This window comes from Balaenoptera acutorostrata, chromosome 7 (genome assembly GCF_949987535.1).
Source record: "Balaenoptera acutorostrata chromosome 7, mBalAcu1.1, whole genome shotgun sequence".
NCBI lineage: Eukaryota > Metazoa > Chordata > Mammalia > Artiodactyla > Balaenopteridae > Balaenoptera > Balaenoptera acutorostrata.
In genome coordinates this window covers 12,968,117-12,981,666 of record NC_080070.1, presented here as the reverse complement: position 1 = coordinate 12,981,666, position 13,550 = coordinate 12,968,117, and the positions used below count along the sequence as shown (strand labels likewise).

Sequence of the window (13,550 nt, the reverse complement as noted above, 5' to 3'; positions counted from 1 at the left end):
ACCTCACATAAGCCTCTGGTCTCATTATATAAAAATCCTGCCCTATATAGAATTAGCATTTATTCATATTTATTGGCTATTTATTATTGTGCTGTGTGCAGGGCATATAAAGATGAATAGGACATAAACATTGCCCTGAGCAAGTCCTGGTCCAGCAAGATAGAGGGCATGTGGATGATTACAAATGCAAGTCAAAGTATTTTAAATGCCGACAAAATGGTACAACAAGTGCCATGGGGTTTAGAGGAGGGAGCAGTTGCTGGGGGTTGAAGTGGTCCAGGGAACCTCTGTGGAGATTCGCAAAAACAGGTAGAACTTGGGTGAGCAGAACTAGGTGGCAGAGACATTCCCAGGGAAGAGAAGAACACGCCCAGCTGCTCTGCTTCCTGTAGCAACCAACCCTCTTCCATCTTTCTCTTTTAGATGCTGTAACTAAAAAGAATTATATTCTGTATGATTTTTCTGTCACCTCTGTAAGTACTGCTTTTGAGGAACCCACAGTGCATGTTCTTTTCTGTGACTGCTTTTTGAGTTTTGGGTTTGCCGTAGATGCTTGGTCTTGTGGACTCAGGGCAGTGCCTCTTTGCCATGGTCCCAGAAAGCATTAATGTTAAAATGAAATTTTTAATCTGTGTTAGATACATAAGCCTATAGAAAATCAGTATGAGTTTGGTGAAGAACTTGTTTTTTTCTGGAAAAATAAATTATTGCCTTTGAGTTTTATATGCTGAGTCTGGGCTTCCAAGATATGTCCTTATTTGAGGGGTTGTGAGTGTGTAGGACGTGTGGGTCAGGGGTGATGAGGTGTGCAGTACCTTTCTGAGGTTCTTCCATCATGGCCTTCCTTTCCAGAGTCACCCAGTTTCTCTGCATCAAAACCAGCATTTGATGTTGTCACATTAAAAAAAAAAAAATTAGCCATTCTGATAAAGGTGTAGCAATATCTCATGTGGTTTCAATTTGTATTTCTCTGGTGTTTAATGATGTTGACCATCTTTTCATGTACCTTTTCATTTGCCAGCTGTATATTCTTTTAAGTAAAATGTCTATCCAGTTCTTTTGCCCATTTTCTAATTGGGTTGTTTGGCTTATTTTTGAGAGTTTTGAAAGTTCTCTATATATTTTAGAAACCAGTCCCTTCTTGGATATATGGCTTGTAAATATTTTTTTCAGTCTGTAGGCTGCTCTTTTCATCCAGTTAACACAGTCTTTCACAGAGCAAAAATTTTTAATTTTGATGGGTCTAGTTTATCATTTTTTCCATTTATGGATCATTCTTTTTGGTGTCTAGTATAAGAACTCTTTATAGCTCTTCAATATTTTCTCCTATTTTTTTCCTAAAATTTTTATAGTCTTACTTTTACGTTTAAGTTTATTATCTATTTTGAGTTAATGTTTTTAATTAAAAAACTTTTTTTTTTTTTTTTTTTGGCTGCGTGGCTTGCGGGATCTTAGTTCCCCGACCTCGGATTGAACCCGGGCCATGACGATGAAAGTGCCAAGTCCTAACCACTGGACAGCCAGGAAACTCCCAGTTTTGAGTTAATTTTTATATAGGATTTGAGGTTTAGGTTGAATTTCATGTTTTGCCTATGGATGTCCAGTGGCTGCAGTACCATCTGTTGAAAAGTCTGTCCTTTCTCCATTGCATTGCTTTTGCAAAAAATCAGTTGGGCATATATTTGTGGGAGGCCTAATCTTTTTAAACATCAAAGTGTCCCTTTTTTTCTTCAGTCTTCAGTTCTACCTTCTTTGTCATAGCTCAACTTTGTCACTTTTGAACTGTGGTTCCCTGAATAAGTTATCTAACTTACCTGGGCTTCAGTTTCCTCATCTGAAGAGTGGGGATCACTACAGCCTCAAACTCATAGTTTGCTGTGCGAATTGAACGAGATAATACATGTGAAATGCTTAGCACAGTACCTGGCACACAGTTAAGCATTCATAAATTTTAGCTATCATCATTATTGTTAAAAGAAAAAAAAATTATTTGGGCACTGTTTTGTGTGTATGTGTATGTCTATACCTTTGTGTGCCCATGGGTCTCTGTGTGTATTTGTGTCTTTTTGTTTGCTTTGTGAGTACCCATCTTGTCTGCTTGAAAATTCCATGATGTCAGGAACATATTTTGAGTAATAGAACCAATAAATAACCAGTAAACCAAAGCAAGCACATAACATTACTAAAAGAGTACAAAAAGACTGTTAAGAGTCGCGCTTGAAAAATTCTCTGGGGACCATCTCTTGGCACCATTTAGAACCTCAGAGGTAAAGGATCTCTTAGGATCTCAGGAAGAAAGATACAGAGTGGTATTTGGGCACAATTAGAATGTGATATACCTGGTCTCTAAACTGACTTTTTTTCCCCCAGAACCGTCTACAGGCAAAGATTATAAATAATAATTATATGGACCCCGACAACCTCACATTTACAGGTATCATAATCTTGGGAATGGACAAGGAACCTACTAATTTTACTGTCTTCCTTAATAATGCTGCCACCTCCATTTCAAATGTTGTCTACACTCATTCAACAAAGGTGGGATTTTGTTCCGTCCTGTGTTGCCTTTGCCGGCAGCGGTGGCCTGAGCTTCTGACAGCCAGCTTGCCCTTGCTCTGTTGACTTTGGGCGGTCACGGAGACAACTGGCTTGCTCCAGCAAAAAGCTCCAGCACTGCGATGTAAGCACAGTTTACTTGGTTCTAACTAGAGTAGTTCTAGATCTAATTACAGTGGCTCTCATTAATGCAAGTGAAATATTAATCTTAGAGACTCTATGTAAATATGTTAAACAGAGAGTGTATCTATTGCCCCGACTTCAATAAGGATTTTATTTTCTATTAGTCCTTAACAAGAAAAATTAATTGATCAAAGGTTTAAAAAAGCTAATTAAGTGATGCTTGTTTTTAGAGGAAGGAAAATACATGTTCTATTCATTGCTCTCGTTAAGTAGAACAGGAAACTCAATTTAATAAATACAACAGATAACCATATAGAAATCAGTTCTATATACCCTCATTAAGAAATAATAACAGAAGAGGCAAGAGAGAAGGGCAAAGGTTCTGAGGAGAGTGAAATGGCTTCTTACAGCCTTTGCTTCTATTGAGAGTTTAGACTGAAAGCCTTTTCACAATGTTAAGCACAAAAGGAGCTGTCATCTCTCACGCCTTATCCTGCTGCTGAGTGGAATGCAGTGAAGTTCTGGATTTTGCCTGGGGCTGAAGTTCCCCATCCGTGTAGAAACTGTCACCTGTGTGTGCACATGTGCCTTCAGCTCTCTCTGACTGTACGTCTGACTTTCTGTCTGTTACCTTCTTTGGTAAGAAGTTCTTTGGCCAATCCAGAAAAGTCATTCTAAGAGTTGCACGTTTTCTATTGGAAAATTTGCTTCTACCTTATCCATTTATTCATACATTTATTCAAGCTGATATGGCAGGCAAAGAGAAGTAGAAATACAGAGATGAGGAAGATGTGGTCCTTGTCCTCAAGGAGCTCATGATCCAGTAATGGAGTTCTCAGTCTTGCAAAAGACAGAGCACAGATAAAAATGCAAACACAGGACCTTGGCAGTGAATTTTGGCCATTGTTATCACCTGGGTCATCTCACAGTCTTTGAACGTGGATCCACATGTGCAATCACTCAGGAAGTTTCTGAATCAGCTCGACATCCCCGTGTAGCCCGTGTTTACGCTGGCCTGTGCCCAGCTCTGAACTGACGTCTGCCCTTGTGTTGCAGTTGGGACTCCCAGCTCCCTGGCTTCACCTTCAATGACGTGTTCCTTTCCATCTCCACGCGCCTCCCCTCTCAGTACCTCTATGGCTTTGGGGAAACCGAGCACACAACTTTCAGAGGAAACATAAGCTGGAACATGTGGGGAATGTTTGCCTGAGATGAGCCACCAGCGGTAAGCACAGAAGAATAAGATTATCACTAGTTTCTCTCTATGTAAATTTATTTTAAACCCTATGCCCATGTATTCATCAGCTCCACCTTATATTGATACATTCTGCTCTCAGATGAAATACACCATATGTTATGGTCTTCTTTCTCTTCTGCCCTAAACTATTTATATCTATTTCCTATGGACTATGGATTTTACTTATTTCATAAACTTTTTAAAAAAATATTTATTTATTTTTTGGCTGCGTTGGGTCTTCATTGCTGTGCGCGGGCTTTCTCCAGCTGCGGTGAGCGGGGGCTTCTCTTCGTTGCAGTGCACGGGCTTCTCATTGTGGTGGCTTCTCTTGTTGTGGAGCATGGGCTCTAGGTGCACAGGCTTCAGTAGTTGTGGCTCGCAGGCTCAGTAGTTGTGGCTCACGGGCTTAGTTTCTCTGCAGCGTGTGGGATCTTCCTGGACCAGGGATGGAACCCGTGTCCTGTGCATTGGCAGGTGGATTCTTAGCCACTGTGCTACCAGGGAAGCCCCTATTTCATAAACTATTATTTAATATGTTTTACGTGTCAGGCACACATAGAATAAGACATTGTTTTATTTAATAAAACACTATCTTTTTCTCCAGAGGCTTGTAAGCTAGTAAAAGAGAGAGATGCAGAAATAATGGTAACACAATGTAATCGGTGCTATAATAGAATCAGATAATAATAAACAGGGAAGGCATAGGGGGAGAGGGCACTTAGGTTTTTACTTGGGATGGAGGGAAGGGTCAAGGAAGTCTACAAAAGACATGACATTGTACTGAATCTTCAGTACTGAGTAGGAGTTTGCTGTTTGGGTTATGATGTGAAAATTATTTCTTGGATTTTCTTTTTTTGATTACCCACCTACACTCCCCACGACTCTCCCAGTACAAGAAGAATTCCTATGGTGTCCACCCCTACTACCTGGCACTGGAGGAGGATGGCAATGACCATGGAGTGCTCCTGCTGAACAGTAATGCCATGGGTAAGACAGAGACATGTTCCCCCATGTACCACCATAAAGAGCTGTGACCCCTTTTTTTGGGATCTGGAATATCAATAGAAATAAAGAAACTCAAGGGCAAGAGAAATGACCTTCCATTCGTTCATTTTTCAAGTTTTACTAAGAGCGCTAGGCCAGGTATTAGGGGTACAATTTTGACTAAACATTGTCCCTACTCTTGTATGACCTTATTTTACTGTGACACTTCAGCTCTCTTTCACAGAGTAATATAAGATGTTGAGACTGAGATTATGTTTGAGGTACCTGAAAATCCATCTCTGATTCCACTGCATGAGAGAGGACTTTCTAGAGGAGGTGGGCATTAAAGTAAGAGAGTGAAAGTAGCAAATTTTAGGGCAGATTCCCTATCTGGGTGATTTACAGTTCCAAGGATGCTCCTCATCTTCTATCTTTTTTTTTCTACTTGTTTTACAGATGTGGCATTCCAGCCTACTCCTGCCTTGACATACCACACCACAGGAGGGATTTTGGACTTTTATATGGTTTGGGGGCCAACCCCTGAGCTTGTGACTCAGCAATACACGGAGGTTGGAAGTTATTCTATCCATTGATAAATCATCCAGTGTTTGTTAGGTATTGCCATGTTCTTAGCACTGAGAAAGGCCATTTGTTTTTTCTTAAGGCCCTTGAGTGTCCCTACTACATTATTACTGTCTTTTTGAAAGTCAGGATTTAGTGTTCAGGGGCTATAAAGGCATACTGACATCCCATACTTCTCTTAACTATTTGCTAAATAGCCTTTCTAAGAATCTCTAATCAGTGATAATCACTGAGTTCTCAGGTTTCCTAGAGTGGATGCTGTAGAATATAGGGAGACTTTCTATCATTCTGCGTTTTTTTGACTTTATTTTTCTTGAGTGAGGCCTCTTAGATCAGACAGCTTCATAGAAGAGCTCAAGTTGCTTCTAGTATAAGCCAGTCATCTTTTCTTTCCAAAGAAGCCTACTTAGATCCATTTTTCTTTTTTCTTTTAGTTGATTGGTTGGCCAGCAATGATTCCCTACTGGGCCCTGGGATTCCAGCTGAGTCGCTATGGATACCAGAATGATGCTGAAATCTCCAATTTGTATAATGCAATGATGGCAGCTCAGATTCCCTACGTATGAAACCCTCACTCAGTCTGTGGTTTAATTAGTTGTGGGAACTTGTGGCTAATTATAGATTGAAAAATCTTCATAGAAATTACCGATGACTACTTTGGTGTAAAGAAAACATAGCTGTGGAGTTAGGAAACATTGCTTTTTAAATTTATTTCATGCTACCCTTTTAAATCAAGTGTTCCAAATTGAGAGTTGCATAAATCCTTCAGCAGTTTGAGGTGTGCTTGGGGGACATTGTTCCTGCCTCTTGGCAGGAGTATCCTGCAGTAGCCATGGCTGGGCTTTAAGGTGTGACTTTGAGGACTTGAAAATCATCTCAAGATTATGATCATTTTAGGAAATTGTACTGTGGCTATTCTTGGAAAGGATGGGTATAAAGTGACAATATGAAAGAAAGTTAAAAGCAAGCCTTCACTTTTTCCTAAACACACACATGCATGTAAGCATATCCTGCAATGACAACCTGTTCCCTAGATAAGCCCCTAGAAGTACAGTCATTTGCTCTCAACAGGCAGAATTCCACAAATAGCACATTCTTTCTCCTCTTACAATGATCAGTTTCTCATCACGCATTCTCTTTGTTCTCAATTCACCTCCTGAGATTTTGGAGGACAATTAATGATTGGAAGCTGAGAATAAAGTAAAGTGTTATGATGTTCTCATCAAAGATAATTTGAAACATTCATCCAGGCTTAATTTTTCCTTTTACACACTACTATTCTAGATACTTATTAAACATAAATTAGAAAAGATAGGAAAATTAAAAGATTTTTGAAAATCCATAGATCTACCTCACTGACAATTAATGTTAATAACGTGTTGGTTCATTCTTTTCCAAGCTTTGGTTTATGCACAAATCTCTGCTCCCTTGAACAAGTTTTACCTAGAGTCTTAAGGCAATACAGGTGATTATCACCTTCAGGTTAAAAAGAAACATCTTTTCTTCCCCCAACTGAATACTAACCACTTTAGCCATTATTCAACAATCATGGATTGAGTGAATTTCACGTGCCGAAACCTGGTATAGAGAAGAGGGAAGACAAGCTTCTCATCTCAAGGATCATCCAGTCAAATGGGGATGGCAGAAGTATATACATTCTAAAAAACTATAAAATACTGTAGTTCTAAATGTGAATAAATTCAGTCAGGTTTACTGGAGGGGAGAAAAGAAACAGATATACAATCTTTTCTGTTTCTCAGGCAAGTCTGGCTTTCTACCCTTGAACGTTTAACCACCCTTTGTTTGGTAGGCTCACCGAGTTTGCAATTTGAAGAGTGGAAAAGCCATAAATTGAGGGAAGGAATGGGGGGAATTCCAATTGGAGGAACAGAAAGAGAAGGAATGGGGACAGGTGAGCTGGATGCAGGAATCAGAAAGCAGTTTCCATCAGCGGAATTGAAAAGTGAGTCTAGGGGAGAACTGAGATAAGAAATTCAGGGAGGCCTGGGCTGGGGTCAGCAAGCAGCAGTACTGGAGCCTGGCCGAGCAGTCCGTGTGCCCCGAGGAGCCCCTGCTGCAGGATCCCAAGCATCTTGCTTGTTCCTTTCTTCAGCATGTCCAGCATGTAGACATTGATTACATGGACCGGAAGCTGGACTTCACCCTCAGCCCCAGCTTTCAAAATCTTGGCCTCATGATTGAGCAAATGAAGAAAAATGGCATGAGATTTGTTCTCATTCTGGTAGGTATTTAGAAAGATTAGATCCCGTTTTCTGTTTCTATGCTCATGGTTCAAAAATAGTACCACCGAGGGAAACTGGATGAAAAGTATGTAAGATCTCCCTGAACATTTTTGTAACTTGTAACTACCTATGAATCTACAATGTAAAAAAAAGTATTAAAAAGCAAATAAACAAAGGAAGAAAGAACAAATGAAAAATGGCTTTAAAAAGATGATACATAGCAATATTTATTTTTCATAACTGAGTGTCGCTAGTATGTAATTAATTATTACTGTTCTTTTGGTAGAGTTAGAAGAACTATGGACTGAAACACTAAATACAGCAAAAAAATAAAAAAAGAGCTTCACTGTTTTAAGCTGCGTCTCAGAGGGAATAGCTGTATCTTAGTCTTATCTTTACCTTAAGGGGTTCAAAAACCTCTTAAGTTACCATTACCATTACTCAGCAATCGTGAGGCTTAGGGGACTTATTTCTTCTTAATTTAACTCACAAACAACTGAGTTAAGATCCAGAATACCAGTTTATTATTTCACATTGGAAGCTATATCTTGACAAACACAGAAGTAGTTACCTGCAAATCGCCCTCCCTTCTAGCTTTTAAAAATTACAGCATTGTTTTCTGACTTTTGTTCATTCGTTCATTCAAGTATTAATTATACACTGGGTCTTTGAAAATCACTGTTCTAAAAAATGTATGTGTTTGTGTTTATAATCTAAATAAATAAGAAACATCCTTTTTCTTATAGGGGTTTTATTTTGTTGGAAGGAGACAGCCAATAAATAAACATTAAAAAAAAGATAGTTTCAGATATGTAGTGACAATTTCTATGACAATTGTGAAATAGGATACTATTATAGAGAGCGGTTGGGGGTATGGGATGGAGTGAATGGGGAAGGCCACTTTAGATAGGTAAGCTGGCCCACAGAATAGAAGAAAGGCGTTTCATGTTCTTAAGGACTATTGCTATTGCACTGTGGAAGCACAGTAAATTGGTTTTTTCCACTTGAGGGTAATGTCTTATTAACCTGGTTTATCTCCAGGAATTGTTTTCAAACATCAGCATACTTTTTTCCTGAAGACTGTTATAGAGAAACATCAATATATTCTTTTAGCTCTCAATTATCCATGGTGTGTGTGTGTATGTGTGTGGTGTTGTGTTGAAGTTCACCATTTCTTTCTGTGCTGTGAATTGTTAAAAATTTGGAGGGGAATTTTCTTGGGGATGTTTTTCTCATGTTTGCTGTTTTAAACCCTTTCATTGCAGGATCCAGCCATTTCTGGCAATGAGACCCAGTATCTCCCATTCACCAGAGGGCAGGAAAACAACGTGTTCATCAAATGGCCAGACAACAGTGATATTGTCTGGGGAAAGGTAAGGCTTGGGAGAAGGTGCCTGTAATTAATCAGTATCACAATGTCTTGATTAAAAGAGGCTCTTAATAAATCTTGGCAAACTATATTGGGTAACTTACAAATTATGAATGAGTAGAAATCTGATACTGATTAGCTCAATAAACATTAATAAGACCAAGATTTCAGGTCTAATCCTCTAAAATATCAGTGAGCTTTGTTTTATTGTCTGGAAGTATTCCAGTGCCACACCCCTTATGTGTTCCAGCTGGTCATTTAACAAACATAAAGAATCCCTTTGAGAATGACTCTTGAAGTCTATCTCCCAGTCACCCACTCTCATCTTTGACCCAGGATGCTTAATCAATATCTAAATAAATCACTAAATGCTACAGATTATTCTCCTTCTCTTACCTCCTTTCATTCCCTTTTGTGGACTCAAGCCTCATCCTCATTGTTCAATTCACAGCAACAAGATTTTAAGTGAACTTCCCGACTCCAGTGACAGTAGCTCTTAGCCAGGATTCAAACTGCTCTGTAATTATCCAACGCTACTTCCTCTTGCTCCGGGTACATGCTGTGCTCACTGTGCCTTTGAATGTTTCCTCCCCAGTTTACCCAAATAGTGTCTGCACTTCAAGACCAACTTAAATATTCCCTCTCAGGAAGCATACAAAGACTAGTTTCATTCTCCCTTTTTTTCCCTTTTCTATATTGTTGCCCTCAGAGAGCATAGCATACAACTTAGCACTTATGTTCCATCTGTGAACTCTGAGAAAACAGGACTATTTCTTTCTTAAACCTCAGCAGATACAGATCATAGAAGAGTGCCTGGCATATATAAATGCTCACTAAGTGTTTGCTGAATGAATGAATTAATCAATGTATATAGTTAATGTCCTAATTATAGATAAAATTGGTTAATCCTATGGATATTTTAATGCTGCATATACTTGGGGTCCCCAGTAAGTCATGATGCTGCTTAAAAGTATTGAGGCCAAGTTTATGGGTTGTGAGCGGAAATCAATCGTATTCCTTTAGAGTCACACACTTAACGTTTGTTTTTTATAAGGGGAAATTTGTTATAGGTCTATGATAGGCATAGCAGCGAGAAATGAATAATCATTTGCAAAGTGATTTTACAGAGGATATGCTTAAAACAGATTTAGTTATATTAAAAAATAAAATTTAAAAAATTTATGGAATGAATTGAGAGACCCCAACCTATTTTAACCTAACAGAATTTCATATATTCAGACTTTACAATTTAATTAATGGCAAATATCCCCCAGAATTGTATGGAGATGCATGTCTAACATGTGAAACATCTCATGGTCTGTGTGCAATGCCTTTTAAAGGTTTTAATTTTTCTTCTTTTTTTCTAGGTTTGGACAGATCTGCCCAATGTGAATGTGGATGGATCCCTTGACCATGAACCTCAGGTTAAGGTATAGTTACACACAGATTTTTGTCTACATGGACCTAAACATCTGGATACTTACACGTTCTATCCTGATGTTTGGTTAAGTAGCTCTAAGTTGAGTGTACTTGTCAACTGGTAATTTGTTGGCAGAAAAAGATCCTCAAATGGAAAACTCAACACACAACTAAACTGGAAATGTGTAGAAGGAAATCGTAAATGAAATACCTTCACATGTACATCTTTAATGGATTGTGTTTTGTTTGAATTTAGTGTTGCCTGAAAAATAATGAAGCAGAGTCTAGAATATTTTTACTGGAGAGGTTACAAACAGATTGGGTTTTAAAGAATTGTCTACATGTAAAAGAAAATGTAAGCCAGTTGAAAGGAGTCATGGCCTTGACTCAGCACTTGATGCCACGTCGGCCAGGGCATCCAGCATCCCGCCACGCTGCAACTCGTGTTTCCCTGCATGACTGATCTCCTTTATTTGGCCAGTGTAGAAAAACCATCTGTGCTCTGAAGTTTGATTGTTTAGACACTGACGGTTAACTTTCCAGTTCATATGATGAAATGCCCAGTCGTAAAACAAATCCCATGTTTAAAAGGGACTTAAGCCTATCTAACCTTCTAGGAAAATAGAGAATGAAGTCACCTTCCCTGATGTCTTTGTGTCCACAGTAAACCCTGTGCAGTCGCAGCTGCAGACCTGAGGTTAGGGCACCCACTGAGTAGGCAGTGCCTTGCACAAATACCTGCTGGTCTCCCCTTCCTGGTCCCCACACTCCCCTTCCTGGACAGGCTGAGACCCCACGTGACAGCATGTGTCACCCTTACAGCTGTACAGAGCCCACGTTGCTTTTCCTGACTTCTTGCGCAATAGCACGGCTGCCTGGTGGAAGAAGGAAATAGAAGAGTTCTACAGAAACCCTCGAGAGCCAGAGAAGAAGCCTTCAGAAGCCTGAAGTCTGATGGACTGTGGATTGTAAGTTACCCTGAGTGCTTTTTCTTTGGAAATATTTAGCAGTCAGAACACGGGGTGACGATTCAGAGCCTAGCAAAGCAGTGAGCTAGGGCTGCGGGAGTGGAAGAGAAGGATGCTGTTACAGAACTGAGGTGCTGGGACCACCAGGAAGAGCAGAGAGGATCGCATGTTTGCCCAGGGACATACTGCCTGATGGAAGTCGGAGCCCACGGAGGCAATGTGCCACCGCTGGAGATGCTGCCAGAGAAAGAAAGAGGGACAAATACCCTGGCTCCTCTTAGCCCCACCCTCTAACCTCTTGCCAGTGCTTCCCATTGGCCAGACCTACACAGAGGCCAATGCTAAGGGAGCCTGAGAGCCCATCCTGTGATACAGGGTAGAGCCGGGGGTGGGCAGGGCACGAATCAGAGGAAACAGATGTTCACCAGAGCACTGGTAAGACTCCTCTGAGGAAATGGCTTCAAAGGCCTGTTCAGATGCTCGTCAGTTGGGCTTAAGAGCAGGGCTTCCTGAGATGTCTCTGGGACACGTGTTCAAAGGCTCCTCTATTTGTGTTTTTCTAGGGCTGGGAAGATATCAGTGTCCCAGCTTCCTCCTCCACTGTCCAGTGGCCTGAGATCCCACGCATATTCTGGGCCAGCTCTGAAGAGCTTCTCAGGTCTGGGCCAGGCTGAAAGAAGCCTGCGATTCACGCAGAGACAAACCTCTCAGCCCACTGGCAGCCCTGGGGCCACCTTCAGGATAGGTAGGCACAGAGCAGACACAAGAAAGGACACAGATTAATCCAAACTGTGAAGAGATGGGGGTAGCTCTGAGGACCACAGATCCTGATAGCTTTGTGGTATTTGTTCCACCTGGGGGAAACTGGTAGCTGAATACCTCATATAGCCAACAGTTCTTCTAAATAACTGCCTTCCCTTTTAGTATGTCCTATTTAAGATAATCTAATATATAAAAATGTAACTTTTTTACTGATAAAGTAGGCAGTGAGCAGTCACCTCAGGAATTGCTGTTTCTTGCATTTAGGTAATAAATCCCTGCAGCTATTATTTGATTTCCAGATTTGTTTCTGAGTTACCTGCAGCTTCTTAGGACTGTGTCTACTGCAGAAAGCAAGAGACTCCTCCTTGTGTTGGGTCCATGCTGAGGTCAGAATCAGTCTAAGCTACTGATAAAGAGTAGATCATAGTAACCGTAGGCCACGGATAAAAAGTGAGTCGTCCACGCAGAGAAAAACAAAGATGGGTTTGTTGTGTGGGGAGATGAATCAAGAGGAGATTTTCTTAGGTCATGATTCCAGCATAATTTCAATATTTTGCCACTATCAAACAATCCTCACGAGTCTAGAAATGCCAGGTAAACTAGGAGTTTAACGCTCTTCTTAAGTCCATTTGGGCCGACGCCTGAGATTACACAGAGTCAGTGAAGCAACCAGCTGATGTGACGTTGACCTTGTCAGTGTCATCCATAGCAAGGGTGACATTCCTCTGACACGACGGAATCTGTTTTGCTAACTCATTGCAGGACATGAATGAACCATCAAACTTTGTGAGTGGATCTGTCAGGGGCTGCAGTGATAACATTCTTAATAATCCACCCTATGTGCCATGTATGCAAAATGATGACTTCATCAAATTACTTCCCTACTCAAAAACCCTGCAAATTTTCCTCTATTGTCAAAGTGAAGCCTAATTTTGGCAAAAAAACACTCTTCAACCTGACATAAAATCCCAAATAGAATAACCTTGAATAAGTGCAAATAAATAACTAATCAAGCATAGAAATAATGACATGATGTGGTATGAAAGAAACCAAGCAATGATGTGCATCTGATTACAGAGATGACTATGAACTGATTGCTGAAACTCCAAATAACCCCCTACACACTACCCACCTACCCAACTGCACCACACACACACACAGCACACATACACAGCACACATACATACACGCATACCACACACACACACCATACACACACCACACACACACACACCATACACACCACACACACACACACATGCTCTTTTGATTAGAGGTCAGAAATCTAGCCCCTGCATTCCTTCTGC

At 40.3% G+C, this 13,550-nt stretch overlaps 1 protein-coding gene across 1 annotated transcript in view; it reads left to right on the top strand.

The window, feature by feature from the left end:
- The window catches only part of MGAM2 (maltase-glucoamylase 2 (putative)), a 76,515-nt gene that overhangs the window by 39,557 nt on the left and 23,408 nt on the right, over positions 1–13,550 (top strand). The window contains 12 exon segments of the mRNA XM_057550439.1: positions 424–473; positions 2,459–2,538; positions 3,736–3,904; positions 4,807–4,903; positions 5,357–5,469; positions 5,917–6,042; positions 7,596–7,724; positions 8,991–9,098; positions 10,462–10,524; positions 11,336–11,452; positions 11,455–11,481; positions 13,006–13,090. Coding sequence (XP_057406422.1) covers positions 424–473; positions 2,459–2,538; positions 3,736–3,904; positions 4,807–4,903; positions 5,357–5,469; positions 5,917–6,042; positions 7,596–7,724; positions 8,991–9,098; positions 10,462–10,524; positions 11,336–11,452; positions 11,455–11,481; positions 13,006–13,090 — 1,164 coding nt within the window.